At 35.2% G+C, this 23,371-nt stretch overlaps 1 protein-coding gene across 3 annotated transcripts in view; it reads right to left on the bottom strand.

The window, feature by feature from the left end:
• Window positions 1–276: 276 nt before the first annotated feature.
• Window positions 277–23,371, bottom strand: part of FSIP1 (fibrous sheath interacting protein 1) — a 67,448-nt gene continuing 44,353 nt past the window's right edge. For all 3 annotated transcript variants that reach the window (XM_056492729.1, XM_056492730.1, XM_056492731.1), the window contains exons 12-13: window positions 3,316–3,862; window positions 277–570 (exon numbers count right to left, since the gene is read on the bottom strand). In XM_056492729.1, the coding sequence (XP_056348704.1) occupies window positions 548–570; window positions 3,316–3,862 (570 nt within the window). In that variant the 3' untranslated portion in view covers window positions 277–547. The remainder of the gene's footprint in view (window positions 571–3,315; window positions 3,863–23,371) is intronic.

Below are 23,371 nucleotides of genomic sequence, written 5' to 3'. Positions count from 1 at the left end.
ACTGAGTAATGGGATGCTTCACTGAGTCAGGACTCTGAGTCAGGCAGGCTGCAAGCTCCTGCAAACTGCAGTGAGATAACAGAGGCCACGATTAACTAACTTGATGAAACAGCTAGACTGTCTGTGTGTGTGAAGAAAAATTAAATTATTATATATATATTTCACACCCTCTCTAATACAGCCCCATCAGTAAACACTAAACTTTATGAGTTTGGTTGGTTTTTTTCACTTGGTTTGGGTTTTTTTTACAAATAAAGACACACAGCTCCACAATATCTGTGTACATTTCTTTATTAGGCAGAACACTCCCAGGAAATTTAATGAAATGCAACAGTTTATTTTGAAATCAAACTGCAACAATATATGATAATGACAATAATAATTACCTCTAGAGAAAAAATCAACTCATGGAACATTTTCAATTATGATAATTTATTCCCATCAGGTTGCTTGATGTGATATTGTATCAGTGTAATAACACTGATAGAGGTTTAGCTACACCTATAGAAAACAGTTGTGCAGAGAAGCATAGAGATTTGCTCTCGCCTCAAATTTCAATATTCATTTGATCTGCAAAAAAGAAAAGAAAAAGGTGCTGAGCTGCTGTAAGCACAACATTATTTGCAAGATGAAAACATAATGGTTTGTGATACAGATTCTGCTTAAACTTAATATAGCCCCTCGAAATAGAACTGGAAATAATTATTTTTGGCTCATACAACTATGAGATATAGCAGCCTCTTCATATCCACATGTGGGCAAGTCTGAATTCTGTTAACCTCAGTAAATATCATCTATGTTTACATACATATGAGCTGGGTATAGATTAGTGCTTCTTTCATGAAACAGGAATTATTTATCTTTGAAGGTACATGAGAGTTTCCTTCATATACATACATTATGATAATAATTATGTTCCTTAAAATATATTTACTTTAATGTATTACAGTAAATCTATATCACAGAATACAGTACCATAAGAAATGCAAAACTGAAATTGTGCTAAACCAGTTTCACACTATTTTATTTGCTTAACCAGCACTATAAAGAATTTAAACCACATGTAGAGTGGGCAAGAAAATCAAATTACTTACAGAAGATTATGCATACATATTTAAATGTCTTTAGAATTAAGACAATAACAAAAGTCAACTATGCAAACACCTCTTACAAATGAAAATAAATACCTGACATTTCTCATACCATCATCTGCAGATGTATTTGCCTTAAACTGAATTGCACTGGGATCTCCATTTCTCAATACAATTAGCACATTTAATCATGTCTGAACTAACAAGCAAATTATCTACAGAATACGTTAAGAAAGTTTACAAATTTGATAAATAACACACCCTTTGGCCTATGTCCAGGACTAATTGCTTCAGACAAACTGAGTCACCTTTGTAGGAAACCAATTAATTAGCTTCTTAGTAAAAAAATGAAAAAAAATCAGGAACTGAAAATTCAGAATACTTCACCTCTCAAAAAAAGAATTGGTGAGCAAAAAACATCATAAAACCAAGATGCTTATTAACTTTACAGCTTTGAGCTCTACATGATTAAACATTAATCATCATCTGTTTCAGTCACTATTGAAAACAGATAATCAAAATACCCCATTACATTACTTTGACACAGATGATTTTAACTCAAAGATATTTAAATTATTATGTGATAAATGTCAACACATTCACCTTTTAAACTTCTACAATGAGATGTCCCATATGGAAATTCACTTAATAGTGAAAATCTCCTTCTACTCTTGTGCAATAAAATTACCTCACAGTGGTACCTCACTATATCTACAGTTAACTGCTCATTTCACTACCCAGTGGTCACAGTGCATGGCTCAGTCCTTGATTTAACACATCCCCTCTTAAAACACACTCATAAAGGGAGCTGGGAGCTGGGGCTGGGTCACACTTGGCTGTGACCATGCTACATCTGTTCAGACTAAAGGAGAATTTTAACTCAAGTGAAGGCAGCAAGTTACTGAGACTTTCTCACTGCCAAAGAAGCCTGATGGTGTAGCATGAGCTCAGGCTGCCCCTGGCACAGGTGATCTCTGTGGTGTTCCCCATGGCCACCACTGCCACCCTGCTCTCCTCTGGGCTCACCACTCTCTTCCCTTGCTCTGCTCCTCTGATGCCTGCATCTACACGAAGAGCAAATACAACTTGTGAAGGGAGCTGATAAGTAAACCACCAGGAAAAAAAAGCACTAAAACCACCCAACCTTTTCTACAGATACTATTTCTATTCTCTTCATGTAGAATCTATCACTTAAATCTCATAAGGGGAAAATGGTGCAGGTAAGTACAGATATCAACTTCATCTGGAAGTGTAAAAACAGTAATAACAAGACTTCCTGCATTCTGACAGGCAGAATTGCTTTGAAAAAATATTAACATTCCCCTCGCTGCAGAAAGATTAAGTACAAAGCATCAAAGAAAGTGTTGTGATCCTAATTACAAAATTATAACATAGCAGAGAGATATTCTAAATTACTAATGTATGTGAAAAAAACAGTTTCTCTAAATCCAGAACAGATTACCAGTATAATAAAGATTAATTGACAAACATAGCAACAGGTATTGATTTCTAGTTAGATTAGATTGTAGCACTATAATCACAAACTTCTTACTGTCAAAACCTTTATGAAAAAAGTGAAAGCTTTACCTGCCTAAAATCTGGCTTATTTGAACAGTTGGCCTTCCAGGAAGATAACTAGTTTAAGGTTAAAAATCTAAATATAGATTTAGATAACCATATCACTATGTAATTCTATATAAGTAAAAATGCAATTTATAGAAATTGTTCAGTATTATTAATTTTGGTATCTTATGCATGCAAATTTGAAATCCCTAAAAGCAGTTTATTATCTTTAATACAGCCAGGACATGTTTGTTTTTATATGACCGAGTCTACCTTATTAAAAACTCACATGGATTTTCATGTGAATTTTTTACCAGCTACTGCGAGAATATTTTCTCTCCACAGAACAGTGAACATGACTTTCTACTACCAAAAAGGTAATCCATATGTGTTTTCAACACTGTTTTCCAGTTGACAGAATTAATCAACATCAGTGATATATTTCATAAAACTCCTAGTCAATTATTTCAGGGTAAGAATTTTAATAAACATTCCGTTATTTTGTGTGTATTACTTTTGGCACAGTTTTATGTTTTCTGAAAGAACATTCTTGTGCCCCCATAATAATCAGTGTGTATTGGTGCATACCTTTGGTGAGAACCTGCTTAGGTTTTTTCATTATAATCAAAAGCCTATTCTAAAGGGTTGTTAAGAGTCTCACCTCCTTTGGTTTGCAGTGGTATGCTGGGAATGTCAGCCTCTGTGGATGGCTCATTGTTCATGCTGATGCAATATAATGGTTCACCCAAGAAAGAAGGTTTCTTCAATCTTTTTGTGTTGAGTGCTCTTGACATAAAGTAACCTTCAGTAATACTCTTATCTTCCATCTTCTGTAAACCTTCTAGGTCATCAGGTTCCTCTGTTTGGGCCAGTGAATCCTTTGATAAGTGACTATCAGCCAATGCTTTGCTGATATAGTAGCCAGGGATTTTGCTCTCTGCATTAACACACAAGCTTTTGTCTTCGAGTCCAGCCTTTTCCTGAGCCATTAACATCCCTACAATATGGTCTTCAACTAACATTTTGGAAAGACTAGATGTGGAGTGAAGAGTGGAGTCTTGACTTGTGTAACAAGGGGGACTTAATCCAAAAGAAAGGGATTCCTGAGACTGTGGCATGGTAACGTTACTTATTGTTCTCTGAGACTGCATACATTCTTCCAGAAGGGTCTTAAGCTGCTCCTCAGAGAGACTCGTTTGTTCTTCAGTCTGAAAAAAAAAAAAAAAAGCTAGAATTTCTTCTGTCAAAATATAATTAATGAAAAGCAGTGCCATAAAACAGCTTGAGAGGTACACTGGCAGAATCCTTAAACAAATATCAATGTTTTTCAATTCAAACAGAATTTAAATATACATTTCCATAATCACAAAATTTATGCAGCATCCTCTCTGGGTTCTAGATAGATTCTGTGATGAAATTTAGGAAAGAAGTCTGATGTTCACAAAGCACTGAGAGGCCTATGATTTTGCATAGTCTTCCTTGAGATCTGACTGATTTTTAATTACTGGTTTTTAATGTACTTTTTCATATTTCTTGGTTTGCTGTGAATACATACAGACACACACACGTGCTCGTTAAGATTTTAGTTATTGAAAGCAAAATAGCACATTGCTAAAAGGCTGTTGGGGCAATGCAGCTGAGGTTAGAAATGATTTTGGACAGCACCAGCCCACAAAGAATGTCACATACTGACTGAAATATTCCCAGTACGAATATTAAGAAATATTCTCATGGTAGAAATGCCACATAGTCTCTCTTAACCATGTGACACAAAGCACATCAGTTACCTAGCATGGCAAGCATGACCCATGGCATGTGACAGAAGAAAGCTCCTGTCCTGTTCTGTAGGACACCTTTAGTGCTTCCTTCAAGCTTGCAGATGTACCTTTTCAGTTAATTCCTTATTCAGAGACTGGCACACTCCCATCGTTTTTATCACACAGGTCTCCTTCATTGGACATTCCTTAAAGTTTGATATTAAAGATAATGACTGATATTAGCTGGTTATGGTGAAGAATAGCAAAAGAAATTTTGCTTAAAGAGGTTAGCAATAGGGAGCAACTTCCAGCTTTTACAATCTTAATGCTCCTGAAAACAGTAGCACAATATTCCCTGACAATTTAAAGATTATAATGATAAGGACAAGACTGTTTTTAGATATGTGTAATACATTTGCCCATTAAATAGGAGCTATAGAAGATATCATAATATATATTAAAGATGTTGGAAATGTTATGCAATATTTATTAGAGAAAAATGCTTTCTACAATCAAAATCTCAGTTTTACCCAACCTCCAAGACACTAAGGATCAGCTGAAACAGTAATGAACCCTTAGGCTACAGTGATTTATGTAAAACAAAATTTTTATTCATTGTGTGATGACTTCTACAGAGAATTTATTTTACATTGTGCTAGAGGATGGAGATACTGTCATTTCAATATTAGATGTTCAGCTGATCTTTTTTCCCTGAAGGTCTCTGATCCAACTACAGGAGTCATATTATCCTGTTTGCTGTATATGACATGACTTGGTTACAGCCAAGGTACCACAGGGCCTGTGGATTACACCTGAAAACTGATTATTCATGTTCATCAACAGGGACAGTTTCCAGTCAGGAAGGAAAGAATTTTTCTTTGAAAAATTTGTGGCTATTAAAAATTACAAATGACACTAGAAGGTGAAAAAGAATGGCATTTTAAGTTACCTTCAGTCACCATTCTGTCCTTGCATATTCAAACATTAATAATGGCTAATAATCACTGCTACAGACTGAATACTGTACAGCTCAGGCAATAACTGATGTGCATAAACTCAGCTCTGTAGTGTTATTTAACCCAGTAGTCTTTTCCTGCAGATATCTATTTCTTTCCCAAAGATATTCCAAGTTTTTTTCCTACACATAAAACAGAAGGCAACTGCATTAAAGAAATCAAGATGTTAAGGGCTTTTAAACATTAAAAAAAAAAGGAAAAAGAGCACTGACAGACTATCATTATGGGTAGAGATCATCATTTAGATGAACACATAATCAGGTAATTATATTGAGATTCAAGTAATCTTGGTATCAGTCTATGTATTGTTGATAATATTAGCTGAAAATAAACCACAAGCTTACACACTCAAAATTTGTCTTCTAAATTTTGAAGTCTTCTAAAGTCTTCTAAATTTTAATCCTAGTGCAGAATGCACTCACTGATGAAAAATAACTCAGGGAAAAAACTTAGTAACAAAACATTATGATGAAACAAAACTGAAACATTAAATTTTTAAATTGTCACTTTTAATCTAAATCACTAGCCCATCCTGAATCCTTTGATTTCTTGAAGAAGTATTTTAATTTGCAGGATAGCATTTATTTCCAAGCAGTGATTATCAGAATGGACTCACTGTAAGAAACAAGATGCATCCACACAGGAAGAGCAGAACATGAGACCACTACTGGAAGCACAGCTGCAGAGAGGGCATATCCACAGAGCAGATTATGCTGTGTAAACATAACTATATTTGTAACACAGAAGATCCTCACATCTGGAAACCCACATGGATTCCCACATGGAAATGAGTGTGTGGTTCTACACTAACATATTTCAAAACTCTCGGCCAAGATCATTTGGAGCTAATTTTATGTTAATGACAGGGCAGTTCACTCACTGCAGAAAGGAATTATGTATATGAAGCAAATGAATGATCAGTACAAAATTAACACTGTGAGGAAGATCATCTTGTCCTGCCTTTCTTTGGTCCTTTTATTTCCCCTATCCCCACCCCATTTATCTGCTGTCCATTTTCCCTCATTAAATTTTTTTCTTTTTTTTCTTTTTTTTTCTTTCAGGAAGATCATATGGCTTGTATTCATAGATTTCCTTGATTATTACCAGAGGGGGAAGATTTAGAGCCTAAGGCATATGGGGTGGGAAATGAATATAAGAACTATAGAGTTAAAAAGTTTGGGAACGAGTGGACTTGTTTTTCTCCAGAGTGGCAGGCCTGCAGCCAAAGCAGACAGTGAAAAACATTTCTTTGTTCCTTCCTTTTTTCTTTCTCTCTCTCTTTTTTGGATTTTTTGCAAGATATGCATGTAAAGATAAGCAAAGTATTTAATAAACCTCTTCAAAAATTACATTTTAAATACTAAAGGCACACTGTTATTTTCTTTTGCCAAACTCAAGAGATGACTATAGGCTTAAGGAAAAATACACAGTGGAAGAGAAGATAAATAGCCATCAGTCATCCACTCAACAGCCAGGAATTTACACTGAAATGAAAGCAGAAAGGCTGCTGTTAAAATCAGGGAACAGACTTTTGGGAAACACTGTAGGGAAAGATATCTCAGTGAAAAAGGCAGTGCATTTGCAACCAAATGAGCATTTGAACTCATGGAATTGCATAATAGAACAACTATTATGTATTAGGAGTCTGCAGAGTATATATTTGCACACATCAAAAGCAATCCAGTCACAACCAACTGTAATAGTTCAGAGCCATGACCTGGAATCAGTAACACAGTCCTAGGGAGACACTGGATTCTACATCTCCCAAGCTTTCACTCCCCTCATTGTAAATAATTTACAAGATCTATACAGAATAAATACTTCAAGACATTTCTTTAAAAATACAAGAACATAAAATGAGTGTCATTCAAAATGCAGAAACAACCCACTAGACAAGGGAAAATGAGGTATCAGGTCTGGTTCCCATTAAAAACTAGAAAACCTTTTAATTGTTCTGGCTAATTTTTAATAGGACACTGAGTCCTATTCATTTCCTAGGCTTTTTTACCGTTAATGATCCAAAAAACTAATTCCTAGCCAGGAGTTTAGGAGCCTGCTAATGACCTTTACTGTTTATGTGTGGTTAGCTTTTCACACACTTGTGGCCCTCCTCTGACTGAAGATTTCTTGTTCCTTGCTGAATTCCTCCGTGACAGGAGTCTATAGAGAAAACCTTACTGCATGTGGTAGGAATGCAAACTTGTAGTTCGCTGTGGACAGCCCTGCTGTGACTACAAGTTTTCAAGTTCAAATCTTTAGGCTTTCTTTCTATATCCATACAGTAACAAAAACAGACTAACACTGAAAGCCTTTATCAGATTTTACCATTGGGAGAAAGCTAACATGTCAGGATTATTTCTAATTATAGTAAATAATCAAAAAATGACAGACAGTAAATGAGTAAGCACTATAAAGTCAGGATATTTAAGGACTCATGTAGCTGGCACACGTATAAACATGGAAATTTTGTTCCTTAGTCTGAAAATGCTGCAATCAATCATTCTCATGATACTTTGTTGGAAATAATTTACTTTGATGCTTAATTTGCTGACATTTTTTACTGGTGTGTGAGAGTACAACAGCCAATTCTAAGGTAATTGCTTTCTTCCTGATAAAACTGCTCCATTTTAAGAGAATACTGATCTATCAAGACAAAGTTCAGATTTTTGATTGATCAGCCCAGGAATTTTTGTAACTTTTAGTTATTCAATAACTTATTGACAGTTTCTCAAACAATCCTATTCTGCTTTGAAAAGGCAATCCTTGCCTTCTATCTCCACATCACTCAATTCGATGTGCACCATCAACTCCAAGGTCTTAGCTTGCTGCATCACACCCAAGCATCATGTACTTATCTATGAACTGGTCAGTGCAAGTGTAAAATATTATTAATATGCTGCATACAAACCACACACATCAAGTCATTGTGGAAGAGCTTCTTACAATCTCCAGAAATGATGAAAGCCCAAAGTTCTTTTGCACCACAAAAGTCAGTTTGGTGTCTGTAACTTGTAAACTGATTTAAATTAATGTAATATGTCCATTGTGAATTAATCCCAGCAGGTAGCTAAGCACCACACAGATGCTTGCTTACTCTTCATCCCCTCATCCCAGTGGGAGAGCAAAAGAGGAAAGGAAGAGCAAAAAGAGGAAAGGGAAGGCGAAAAGGGAAAGGGAAAGGGAAAGGGAAAGGGAAAGGGAAAGGGAAGGCGAAAAGGGAAAGGGAAAGGGAAAGGGAAAGGGAAAGGGAAAGGGAAAGGGAAAGGGAAAGGGAAAGGGAAAGGGAAAGGGAAAGGGAAAGGGAAAGGGAAAGGAAGAGTGAAAGCAATAAAATCTGTGGATTGAGATAAAAATTGTTTAATAAGTAAAGAGAGAGAAAGATAACAAAACAAACAATGTAAAGGCAATCACCCAGCATCTCCCAAGGGCAGACCAACACCCAGCCAATTCTGAGGAAAAAATGGTTAACTTTGTAGAACCTTCTCTTTTCCCTTTATATTACTGCCCATAAGGTTATATGCATTGGCATGGAATATCTCTTTGGTTAGTTTGGGTCATCTGTCTCAATCCTAGCCTGCTGCACATCCTCAATCCACTCACTGGGAGGGCAGACAGAGAACCAGAGAAGGCCCTGATGCTGTGCAAATGCTGTTCAGCAACAGCTAAAACAAAGGTGAGTTATTGGCACTTTTTGGTCACAAGTCCAAAACACAGCACCCTACAGGCTGCTAAGAAAACACTAAAATCCCAGCCAAACCCAGTACAGAGACCCACACATCTGTTTTCACAAAGAAATTAAGTGTTCAGCATGTCATTTTACTGCTCCTAGTGGTTGCTTGTTTGTTTTACAAACACTACATTAGGAGAAAAAGCTTAATGAATGTAAGAGAAAGAAGTTAATCTTTCCTCTGTATGGCTGCTTCAGAAGGGTTAGTTCAGAATGCAATGACAGAAAATATTAAAAGGAGTAGACCAGAAACACAGTCATAACTCAATGAGCATGTTTTTGGAGAGATCAGTAATGTGCATGGATTTGACAACCTTAAAAATTGAGGTTGAAAGCTGAATAAGGATTCAGAAATTAAGAGCTCTTTACAATCATGATTTACCATCTGGTGGTTCTGTGCTTATGTCCAGTGGGCTTGGGGACTTGTGCAGTGTTTCAGCAATGACATATATCTTCAAGAATAAACAGGATTCCTAAGCCATAGGAGAAAACCTCCTGCTTCTGTTTTTCCCTTCTTCTGCTGTATTTCCTTCTGCTAGTTAGATTTTCCCTTCTCTTATATTTTCCACTGTTTCTGTTTGTGTAAGGGCAAAATGAAAAGGTCTACTAGTCAATTTTTGGTAGCTGCTGCTGCTGCGAGCCAAACTGCAGAAAGCACAGAAGTATCTTGGCAAAAAAACAGAAGCATCAGACAAAAAGAGGAGGAGATTATTGGGCATCTGGTAACATCACTGTCTGAAAAGAAAATTCAACTTGTACCATTATGAGCATCAGAACCTCAACATTAAAGTGATTATCAGCCTTGTGGAATAATATAAAATTTCCACTACAGAAAACAATTTAAAAATTTTAGAAGAGAAAATGAACCTTATTAAGAACTTGAAAGAAAAAAAAAAAAAACTTACAATTTTTTTCCCTTCTTTCTCTGACAAAGAGAAATTTTAACAGAAATCAAAAGAAGACATGAGTTTGTACAATTTTGATCTTATTTAGAGTAGCAAAGTAGGTGAAAACAGTGGAGACAAGACATGATAATTGCAGCAGTTTTTTAAAGGTAGGCTATAGGTTATACAGGTAAAAACAAATCAGTTTTGCCTCCAAGAACTTCTCATAAACATGCATATTTTAGTCATTACAAAGAGGTGCAAGACTTGTTTTAATTTTACCTTTTTCAAAAATATCAAGTCAATAGCTTGTGGCTTGAATGTCCCAATAAAGGAATAGTGTGTTTCATCAGCTATGCCACACTCTGTAAACTTTAGAAAGAAAAGCAACTGGTTGCTAGAGGCAACAGAAGTTGGAGGGAAAAATAAAAGGAAGCTTAAAGATCTTTTGCAATTATTTATTTTTCATGTGATGCTATAGACACTAAGCTACATTGCTCACAGCTGAGGAGTTTACATGGTACTATACAAAGATATAATTAAGCAGTTTGCAAGTGGGATGGCTGTGAGAATTACTTCTTGCAACTCTATGGAATAATTCCATCATTTTTAAAGACACAGAAAGTAGTATTTCTGAATTGCTACAAGTTTTACTTTTTACCCTAACTTTCCATTTTAACTTTAGTTCATGGTAGCTTTTGATCTACAGGTTGCACAACATTTTCTAGATGCTTACATATTACCAAGCTCTCACCCATGGGCACTAAAATCTAAATTTGTATGCCCTCACCAAGTTTTAAGGAGGTAACCTTAGGAAACAGAACCTGAAAATGTCATGCAGGCCTAAAGTTTCTAACATTTCTATCAAGCACATATTGCAATTATGAAAAAGCATTTTTCACCTAACTGAAAATTAGTCTGCATCATCATTTTCTCAATTGAGTATATTTGACTTTGAAGCTCTATTTTCATTATCTGAACCAATAGGCTATTTTTCACCTTTAGAGCCTAAGCAGTATTGGATTCAATCCAAACAGTTAAAATATCAAATATAACTCATTAAAATATGTATTTCCATTAGCATGATGTCTTTTTTCGTAATTTTGGAATTAAAACAACATAAGACTTATGCATCATGTTATAATGTACCATTCTCCCTAAGGTCCAAACACTGGTTGTATAGCATATTTGACTTTTATATATACTGTATAATAAAAATTTTCTTTAGTGAAGTTTCAACATTGTGCTGTTACTCAATTTTGGTCCAGCTTCCATCATTAGCAGCAGGGCACAAATTACAAGTAAGCAGAAATTACCAAAAGAAGCAATTTTATTCAGCATCTTTAACTGAACAAAAGAACTAAAATTCTAAATAAATATACTGTAAATTGTGTAATTAAATGTGCATATTTTCCTGGCTAAGGCAAAGAGATAGTGACTTGATGTAAAGAGCCTGTTTAACTGGATATCCTACTAGTCACTAAACAATAAGACTTGAGTGTTTCTTAATAATGTAATTTCAAAGTTTAAGAATTTTAAAAGCTGCATAAATCATGATGTAAATCCCCTTCATTTAAACACTAAACTATGAGAAAATTCTCCAACTTAAATCACTTTGAATTTGAAAATCCATCTACTCCAAGGCTGTCAACAGATGTTTTGCAAGAATTCAACTCTTCTCACTCCAGATTAGTTCAAAATTTAGCTCTTCTACTGTGTTTGTAGATAGGAAAAATCTAAGTATTTTTCCATACATGAGCCACTTTAAAATTTTTCATTTCTAAAATCTTTCTCAACAAATGGATAGCTCCCTTGATTTCATACAGTTTCAAGAGTTCTTAAATTAGAAGCAAGTTGGTTTTAACCAAACACACTGACGGTGTGTGAAAACAGAAGACACAAATGCCTGAACTGGTATTTACAATCCATTACTCAGAGTAAGACTCTCATCTTCTAGCCTCTACTGAAGAAGCAGAACTTCTGCAATCTAGACTATTTAGCATTCAAAACCAGTTTTCTAAACATCCCTTTTTGTGTTTTTAACTGTTTGTTATTAAGCATTTAACAGATTTCATTCCATAGAAATCTCTTCCTTGAATATTAAGTTGTGGCTTTAATTTTCAGCAAAGCCAGTAGAGTAGACAAAAATGCCTTGATGTGGTTGCAGCTGTTTTCTGTTACAAACCTTTTTTTTTCATATTGGCTTAATATTGTTTTCCAAAAAATAGTGCAGCATAATGGGATCACCCCCACATACAGCATTTTAAAAAATGCAATGAACTATCCAGAGATTTTAAGAATGCTTACAGGTCTGTAATCTACACAAGGAACAGAAAATGTCCAAGAACAGAAGTATTCAAGGCCAGGATGGATGTTGCTCAGGATCCTGTCTAGTGGAAGGTGTCCCTAGATATGGCAGAGCAGTTGGAACTAGATGAGATTCAAATCCCTTCCAACCCAAACCATTCTGTCTTTCTATAATTCTATAAAAACAGAGAAACCACAAACACATGATCTAGGTGACCTATGCAATTAAGAGTACTTTAGTCTTACTAAATATGGAAAGAACTGGCCCAAGGAGCAGCAGGCCATGAAGACTCATCTAAAGCAACTACAGACAGAAGCTTCAGACTCTATTTTCTTACACTTTTTAGAGATATCTTTAAAGTGACTCTAAAAAAACTGGTTGGCCTTGTGTACCAATAGCAACAGGCACCTCTAAATATTGACTTTTTCTAAATAACATATTAATGTATATGACAAGCCTGACCTGCAGTACATATTTTGAAGGCATAAATATTCTCTTCTGATAGCAGAAGCATTATATGAAGGAAGATCTGCTATATGTAGAACAGGAAGATACAGAAACCCACAGGCTTCTCCAGTGAAGTAATATAGGCAGGGTACAATCTCAGTTATCCAGGTTAAGATAAATCAAAGTCTCTTTTATGAATGGAGTTTTCTTACAGAGTTTTTGACATTCCCTCCATTGTTTCACATTCATACCACCTGAATCAAGAGCCTCAGCCAAGTGCTAATGTCAGCTGTAGTTCCCTAAGGTTCTCCCAGGCAGCAGAGAGACACCAGCACTGGGAATTGTAATACAACTCAGCTAAAATTTAAAGACAGAACATTTAGAATTTTGCTTACTAACTACTGCTTTAAAATTGAAGCCTTTCTGGCAACACATTTAAAAGCCTACTCAACCTAAAGAGAATCAATGGGAAGAAGTAGAAATCAATATTAAAAAATAAATTCGGCAAGTCACAAAAAAGCAATAAAATATACTACTTTTCAGAAACTTGCTGTGAAGAAATATGTTGAAATATAGAATTGCAAATCTATTATCTAGCTTCAAATAACAAAACCTACACTGTGTCACACTCCTTTAGCATTTCATTGTCTTGCTCCTACAAACTTACTATAACACATGTACAGTATTGCCAAGTATTGGCAAATGCAAGAATTCAAACACTGAGAGATAGCAGACCTCTCCAAAAATATCAGGTCTAATACAATTGAAACTATAATTTTTTTCTTGTTTTGGTCTTTTAATTGTTACAGTTCTAAAGAAAGGCTTGGGTTTGTCTCTTTTTTTATAAGGAGAAAAGATTCTGTTGCAGTTATGGTACTGCTAAAATCCTAAGCATTAACAGTACCAAAAATCACACAACTAATGGGAATACAAAAGAGAAGCTGTCAATCTTTGTAGCTGTTAATTACAAATATGGACTCCTATCTCACAGTCTCAGGACATAGAAGTCTCTTTAAAAAAAAGAAAATATCAAGCTCTCATTCACTGCTTCTGAAATGTTTCTGTACTTTTCAATTCACGGCATGGATAATTATACCCATAAAGGAAGATCCAATCTAAAACCTAAGAAACTGTCATTGTCTTTAAGGGAAAGATCCCTGTACATAAGTATAGATAAGTGAGTAAAGATATTAATAGTTGCTTGTGAGAGGCCAGAGAAAGAAAATTCTGCATCAGTTCTGTTTGATGGGGCCTGCTGCCACATGGCAAGTGCAAAGTTTCTTCAGGTTGTAGCTGTGTTTATCAGTGTGGGCGTATATTTTATGGAGCGCTGAAATAACATTTTTTTTTTAAAGAAAGAGAATAATACTAAGCTTTTTTTTTTTTACTGAAGAATGGAAGGGTATTTTGAAATGAGGTAACTGCATCTGGCTCTTGTATTTCCATTCAAAAGGAAAACCCAAAAGCCTTTAGGAAGAATGTGATGAACAATATTGCCCCAGGCAAAACATTTTATTTGGAGTTTCAAGCCTTCCTGCACCCGTTCTTGATTTTGGATAGGGAGCAGGGCACAAAACCTTTCAGAAAGTACAAGAACAGGAGTTAAAGCTTGAAACACTCAAATATACATTACCAGAAAATTCTCATTTACCACATAACAGTAACATTAAAAAAGCTGAGACTAAGATAATATGAGTGCTAATCTATTGTTTCCTCTTGATGTTTGGCAGTTTGGCAGTTGTTTTTACAAAGACACATAAAAAAGCAAAATTATAACATTATTTCTTTTTTTTTTCCTAACTACAAAAGGAACTGCACAGAAAGTCTAGGTGTTAAAATAAACTTCAGTTTTGATTATTTATTAAAACACACTTTTTCCTCAGGCTTCTCTAACAAAGTAAATTTGCAACAGTCATAATGTCTATATTCCTGCTGGCATGATAAATTTCATTTATTATTATAACCAAAACCCAAGTATTTTATGTCTTTGCCAAACTAGAAACAGCATAAACATTTTAAGAACAGGTAAGAGAGCAAACCTGCTTTTTTCTTCTGAGGCAATGAGGGAAAACCTCAGCTACTTTCTGCCATTAATTTTATAATAGTTTTTAATTCCCTTGGCCTTAGCAATAAAAACTACTTTCAGCATCTTTGATTGTTCTTTTCCTCATGTCCTGTAGCAAGGACAACAGAAAAAGCACATGCATTCCAAGTGTTGCAGTTCCTCATTGTTATTATCCTGGCTCATCAGAAGCCCAGGCATATGCAAATAGATAAACAGCAAGAAACCCTTTACTCAGTTTAGAGAGAGAGGCAGTAAGTCGGTTTGGCAATGGAAGCCAAAGACCAAAAGGTACATAACACACTGCTGTAGAACACTTGTCCCTGTCCCCCTCACTTTGCCTGGTAAATCCATGCCTGGTAGATAAGAGGTGGCTGCATGTCTGTAACTAGAAGCAACAATGGCATCCAACAGGTCACACAATCACACTGGACAGGTCCCTGTGTCCTTCTCATCACCAAGGAGCATGCCACAAGCCAAGTGACAGAGGCACAGGAAAGCAGCCAAAACAGCATACACTACACGTAAGCATACCAGCTTTCCTGCATCAGGCACAAAAAATAATTGCACTCATGTAGAAGGCTTTATAGTAAAAAACTCATGATTTAGAAAATAATGTCTTGATGATGGGGGAATATTTAAGTGCTTGAATTTTTCTACTATTTTCTGCAGAATGTGCTCATATGTAAAATGCAATTCAAAACAGCTGAGTAAATATTTATTCTAAGAAATTTTGCTTTTAGAGAAATTAAAACAAATCTAGAAACAACAAACAAATTACAAAAATGTAAAATGATACAGCTGCATGTAACTCAGAGAAAAGTTAATATTTTGCAGTTTGAAATGTATACTTGCAATAGGAATAGCTAAAATATATTTTTAAATTAAGCTTGTGACAATCCTATTTATATTCAATGATGTACACCGCAGCACAAAAAGGAAAAAGAAAAGTACAATATTTCCCCTAATGAAAGACATGAAAGTACCAAAAGGCTCATGTTTTTCAAAAGAAAGTTATGTAAATTTATCATGCATTTGGGATACAGGTAACTCTGCTGAAGCTGGAGTCTTTCGCCCATAACGTCAAAGTTCACATGTCACTCATAAGATCTGAAAGATTAATTTACAAAAAGTCTGTGTGATCACATTACAAGGTCAATGGCTTAAACACAAAGCACTGTGCACTCCAGTTGCTTGGAACTTTCTTTACTGCACATTGGAATGTTTTTGCCCAGTTGCTTTGGTAAAAAAGAACACTCGAAGTTCACAGCTGTGTTTCTGATGAATTAATGATGACATTGTTGGTTTTAGAGGACACTATACCACTCTCAGTTATGTGGAATCACAGCTACCAAATCACCAAGCAGTGACACTCAAGTGTTTTCAAGTGTTTTATGTGCTTCTTCCAGGCAGTTGGGAGAAACCTACTTATTCATTAGGTTAATTCAGATAGAGAGTTCCTATCAAAAAACACTGAGTAAAGAATTGATCATATTTTTGAAACAAATCATAGCAGCTTAGGGCGAATGACAAATATTTTAAAATCATAACTTCTTTAACCAAGGACACTCACTGCTTAGGTGAACATGATTTTCCATCAGGCTTATTAAAATTTCAAACTTTTAGAAGACTTCCAGGATAGATGGGCAAATTATTCAAATGAAATGTACCAAGAGCCAGACTGAAAAACAGTATATATATCAAACAGAAGACAAGTATAACATATGTTCATAGAAAAATATACATCTCTGAAAACACATAGAGCATCTGCCGTTTCCAGCACTATTATACTGCATATAAGATGCAATAAAAGGAAATTAGAAGAGATGGAAGTTTCCTATATCTAATATTTTTACACTTATGACAAAAATAAAAACATATATAAACATCTAACCTGTTGTTTCAGACATAAAAGTGTATGTAAATATCAAGCTTGGATACAGCTACAATCTGGAAGGATGATGCTGTGTATTAGTAGAGCCTTTACAGTGTGACATGTATGTATACCAGCCTAGCTGGCACAATTTGAGAGTTATATTTAATTCCTAAAATGAATGAGTTTTAATTAAGAAAGACACACAAGGAATTTGAGCCACACAATTATATTGTATCCTTTCCAGAGACATCAGAAATTCATTCCTTCTGGAATTTTAAGAATGAATTGTTGTGGATCTCACTGGTCTGCCTGGCAGGAGACACCATCAGCTTGTTCTTGCCTTATGGAATCTATTCACACATGTATCCCCTTACTGTACTAAGCACCACTTCATACAGGAATTATTTAAATGCACTTGATGCATTTGACACAGTCTATGTTTTATTTCATGCATTATTGGAATAATATTCTTTACATACAGGAATTATTTAAATGCACTTGATGCATTTGACACAGTCTATGTTTTATTTCATGCATTATTGGAATAATATTCTTTACATAGGTGAGTCATCTGTAGCTTTATGTGAGCCAGTTTAATATTGGCTACTGGGAGTTCCAGGCTGTCAGGCACCATAGTGAAAAGCCATAAAATGGAATATGGAGAAAATAGCAAGGCAAGGGACATGACCTAAGTACTTTTGTATTTTATCCTAAAGTGACTCTTGGGAAAGAGGATTAAGGCACTTCAATTTCCCTACTCAGAGATGGAAGTGCTAAGCACTGTGTCACAACATCTTGCACCTTTTTAGGCACGCTCTCTTTGGCTTGGCTTTCTCCACATGACAGCCATAAACAGGAGTACACTGAATCTATGCTACAGCATTTTGTCAAGGATGGAAAGGTTTCTCTTAGAAGACCACACTTTTCGTTTGAAACAGCAGGCTTACAAAGAACTAAATTTAGTTCTCCATTGCCAAGTGAATGTTTGAACCATGACATAAATTGAGTAATTAGAAGAGCTCTTCCTTGTTTGAAAAAAAAAACATTTTAAAAGTGCCCAGCTTTACCAAATTCCTCTAGGTTTTAGATCTTAAGAAGACAAAGGCACCTGACTGGAGCCCACATAAAAATACCCAGACTCCAGAAAGGGTGAGTCCACAGACATTTGGGTTCTGAGTTTGGTTTTTTTTCCCCTCTTATAAGTTAGCCTTAGGCTGTTCCCAGCTCAGTAAACTGGCTGCTCTGAATATTATTCTAAACCCACATAATCCTCACCCTGAACTGCAGAGAAAGCCCAGGAATTAACATACATTCTCTCAATACAGCTTTAACTGACTTGCCCAAGGTGGGAGGGCAGAATGTGCTAAGCCAATGTACCTACCTGTCTTTCACGATGTTCTTAGGATAGAAATTCACATCTTGTTGAAAAAATAAAAAAAGAAAGGCTCAGTAATGAAAAGGATTCAGTAATTTGAGTCTCTCTCTCTCTCTCTTGATTTATATCTCTGAATGTGGAATGGGGTAACAGTGTGCAAGTATGTATGCACATACCTACTATACACCATAATTAGTTAATTAAATCATTTACTGGCTTATTTACAAAACCAGAAATATAAGGATGGGCACAGGAAAGAGCTGCAAATGAAACCAGTACAAAATAATAAAGTATTAAAAGTAAATTAGTAAGTGAAATGAATGTGTAGAATGCAAATTCCTAATCAGCAGTACGTAATTAAAGAATTTTGTAAAATCCCAATATTTGACTCTAGGACATGCAAATCTGGATCACTGTATATTCCAAAACCACAAACCAGACCCATATGCTCATGAAACAAACCATATGGAAAAAAAAAAAATAAATCTTTCAAAAATATTCAGGAATATTTTTAACAAGACTCATCAAAGAATTCTAATGATTTCTATAATGAGAAACTTAAGATTTATTCTTCTCATGACACAGGAAAAAAGTTCATGCTGAAATCTTTAAAAGGCCACTCTGGGAAAAAAAGAAAACAAACAAGAAGTGGTGGACATTTGGTAATAAAAACAAATATAATGAGATAAGAAATAAAATGATAGCTTTCTTTCTCCAAATGAGGCCTCTTTATTACAGATGAGCAGTACTAGGTTGAGAGCCTTACCAGGAGGGAATCTTCTGGCTTTTGGACAGCTGTGAGGGGTGAGTACTGTATTGTCCATGCAAAAAGGGGAACAGTGTGGCAAGGAGGAGTGAAAGCCTTGCCATGCTCCCCGTGCTCACGTGTGGTTACAGCTACAAGAAAGTCATGCCTGTCTGAATCAGAGCACTGCAGAAAAGGTGCCAACAGATCCTGAGACAAGAACAGTTGTGCAGTCAAGGAACTAACAATACATCTTATTCAATCTCTCATCCTAATACAAAAGTGAACCTGATCCTAAATTTAAGAAACACCTGTGACTATTCTGAAGCTGCTGCAAAGTAAACCAGAGTAGTTTAACCTGCTAAACTTCAATTGCTACTAGAAGTTTTATATACAGCTTCGATCATGAAGGAAATAAAGACCAAAGAGACACTGTACCCATAAAAGGATATTTTTGCTTACAATCCAATTTCTGTTTCTGGTTTTACTATACAATTTTTTCTGTTCAGCCACTTACTGTATCTCGCTTTAATCTATTTGAAAAAAATTACTATTAAAAGGACAAAATGGTTCAGTCAAAAGCTTGACTGGAGAACTCTGAATTCCTTGAATAAAATATGATGCACAAAAGAATACTAATATGGGCAAACTGTGCAATATTGTATATGCTGAAAATGAGAAATCAGACCTATAAATCCTATAGAACAATATATTTTTGTTCATACAAGTGATGACAAAATTTTTATGAACAAGTGAGCAAAAAGAAATTAGAATTTGGGAAAGGTAAGCACAAAAAAAGAGTCCAGCAATGAAGAGAAAATTGCATTCTATATTTCTTCTGACATTAGACACAGCATGACACCTCAAGTGAATAAATTTTACATTATTTGAACAGTAAAGAAGTGAATAAATTTTACATTATTTGAACATTAAAGTAAATTATTTTATTGACAACCATGTAATAGTAAGATTACTATAAAATATTGGGAGGAGGAAAACACTGATGAACAGAACTAAAAACAAGAGATTACATACTTCAGAAAACTGAAGGAATGTTTAATTCAACCTCCTCAATTATTACTGCCTCCATTATATATTTCATGCAATTTAGGACCATACTCTTATACTACCATTTTCTCTTCAGTTACACAAAGAAAAATAACACAAGCAGAAAGTGTATGGTCTATTCATCAGCACACATCTTCTAATCTCTGCCTATGCATTGACACAGACTGTAATCACGCCTGATTTATTAGTGCAGTTCAGTGACTCTTTTATCACTGTTTAATCCTGACTGCTATATATCCTACAATAGGCAGCTATCTACACAGCACCTATTGCACAGTATGTCTGGTACTATAAAAGTACTCAACTGTAATTAAAATTACAGCATTACTAAGCATACTAAAACCATTGCTAAAGATGAGAGACCTATCTGAAGGTGATTAGCTTGGACATTCTACAGCACTACCTGATAAGAACATTACATTTCAAGCAGAAGAACATTTCAGACAACAGAAAATATCACAAAGTAAAGCCAAGGCATACTCATATGCTCTTTGCACCTGCATATTTCAGTGTTCTTCTCATATAACTACAAGGAGTTTGAGTAAAGCCACAGACAATATCCAGATGCGAGATTATCTGATGCATCTTGTAATAGTACCAAGGAACTCACAGCCTACAGAAGGTAAAGGGCAAAGGAATTTAAAAAAAAACTTTTCCTTTTTAATTTTGGCTTGTTCAAAGGGTTGCTCAGGGGCAAGGTGCTACAAAAACCACTTCAGGGTGGTCCACTGTAGTTTAATTCTCCTGCTCATCACTCTCCTTGGCATCTAAATATAAGAGAAATTCTTGTAAAACAGTGTTAAATACTTGTTTGTATTTCTCTGCTTCAGAGGATTTTCTTCCTGTAAATCACAAGACCTTTAGAGTTCATCTATATCCTCTAGCACCTTTACCCAGGATATTTTCCAAAACCAAGATAAATATATCTAAACAAAATTCCACTCTTTAAATTTTCAGACATGCACCTTTATCCCAATCTTCCATAAGTCAAGGGCTGCTATCATGTAATTTGTAGTTACAGCACTTGAAGCATGGTATTCACATGCATGGTAAACAAAAACCTCATTTATGCTTTTAATGGATTTCCTCATTTCTTCATAAACATTAAGATTACTGGTTTTGTCTGGCTTTTTTCAGTACGAAACAGTCAACCAATTCTGTATATCCAATAAAATAATAAAAATAAATAGAAAAATAATTTGGTTGAAAGAAGCTAGTATGAGTAGGTATCAAATACTTAGATTTCTTCAAAGACACAAACTCATTTTATCAAATACAGAATCACAGGATAATATCATAATTGAGGCTGGAAAGGACCTTGGGAGATTGCCTAGTCCAAATACTCTGCTTAAATCAGAATCAACTAGAGTAGTTTGATCAGGCTGTGTCCAGTCAGGTTCCAACTCTCTTTGGGGATGAAGACTCCACAACCTCTTAGTCACCTGTACTAGCGTTCAATCACTGTCAAAGGTTTGGGTTTTTCCCCTCCTTATGCTTGAAAGGAACATCTTGTATTCCAGTTTGTACCCATCTCCTTTTTTTTCTGAAGGCAAAGATATGAAAATAATGCTTATGAAGCATGATTTGTGAGCTAGTTTCCACCAATTGCATTCTGAGTCTAGTTAAACTTCAATAACCCTGAAATACTTACAAAGGAGTGTCTGAAAAACATTCACACAATGCCAGGAATTTAATACTCTTAACCAACACAAGATTTTAACGCTCTTTCTTAGAAAACTCAAACAATATGTGCCACCACCAATAAATACAAGGAATACTCTCTATCTCACATTTCATCTTCTAATACCAAGTTAATTAACTTTCCTTTAACAGTCTTGGTAAATCATCGTAACAGTTTAACAACACATTGTTCATGAACACCATCTTCTGGACTTGCTAAAGCCATTATTTACTTGATGGTTCTAAAAAAGCTAAAATCATCAGCCAGTTGCTGGGTTTCATACGATGGCTAACAACACAAAGATTCAAAAAAAACCCAGACAAACATGAAAGAATGGATGAAATTCATTTGAGTTTCACACTGGAATTTATTGTCAAGTCAAACATTTACCAAGAATTTTTTAGTACACAACTGTTCTTTGTCAAATATATAAAATAAATTTTTTAGTCTAAAGCTGTGCATGAATTGCCGTCCAGTGTGATGGCTGCTGTTTGTGAAACCATACATAAACTATCTTGAGAACAGCTATTAGAAGGAAAACCATGGCAACAGAGAACCCAGTGTAGGCTAGCTATCACAGAATCTACTCCTGATCTCCAGAGAGCATGTGCAGTCCAAGGGGAATCCATTCTAATGACGGCTCCATTATCAGTACGAGCACCACTGCCACCGTCATATTCCCAATGTCAACTGAGAGATGGAGAGGGTGATACATTTAGTACTTGTATTTCTGATCTCCTACAGAAATTGCATACTTCTGCTTTATCTCTCCACTCTTTTGGGACAAGGAGTCCTCTCTGCCAGTCTTGCTGATCACTACTCTCAAATACACTTTTTTTACCATATTGTTTTAGGGGCAGCTGATTCGCCAAGCACTAACTGTGCTAAATATCATATCTGTTCCCACAGCATACAGGCAAGTAACTCAAGAGCCACAACCTCCTCCAGTTCACAGTGTTTCTTTCTTCAACCACAAAGAACAAGCCTCACATTGCAAGTTAGGAAAAACTCTAGAGTTTTTTAGTATGAGAGTCTAGACATACAACATCTGCGCAATAAAACTAAATTGATGCTTGCTACATCCTATCACGAAATCCAAGTGAATCACAGAGCTCACAAAGATTATTTTAGTCTCAGTCTTGGCTACTTTATTCATGAAACTATAAATTAATACAAATACTCAGTCAACTTCTTCATTGTCCCTTTTGCTTTTCTTCCTATCTCCTTTTTCAATTACAAAAATTTTACAAAAATGAAGAATTTGCTTCACCAATTGCTAAGTGTATGAGTTTTCTCTGACAATGAGAAATTTACTAGATGTGTGCCTTAGCAGACCAACGATTGATTTAAAATTGGATTTAATAATTGGGGAAATACTCTCCTGTATTAGGGTGGCATTTTTTCCTAAGTGATTCATTCTGTAAGAATAAGGTGTTCACATTATGAAAGCAGTTCCAGGTCTCAGGTTAAGTTAATACTGCATAACCTGAGATGCAAAGCATTTTTAAATTTTATTGAGGCTTCATGACTGCTTGAAGAATTAAATCCATACTTAATGCTTTCAAATGAACATAATTAAAAATGGAATAAAAGATAAAATATATCAAAGAAAACATTTATTTGGCATGTAACAGTGTTATATACAGTGTTATATACAGTTATATACACACTGTTAATATGCAATGAAAAATAAATTACACTACACAGTACGTGTTGATCTTCTTTTCATGATTGCTTCTCTCAATTCTTCTCTTGACTAACTAAGGATGTT

Source organism: Oenanthe melanoleuca, chromosome 5 (assembly GCF_029582105.1).
Source record: "Oenanthe melanoleuca isolate GR-GAL-2019-014 chromosome 5, OMel1.0, whole genome shotgun sequence".
Taxonomy (NCBI): domain Eukaryota; kingdom Metazoa; phylum Chordata; class Aves; order Passeriformes; family Muscicapidae; genus Oenanthe; species Oenanthe melanoleuca.
This window is presented reverse-complemented; position numbering and strand designations above follow the sequence as displayed.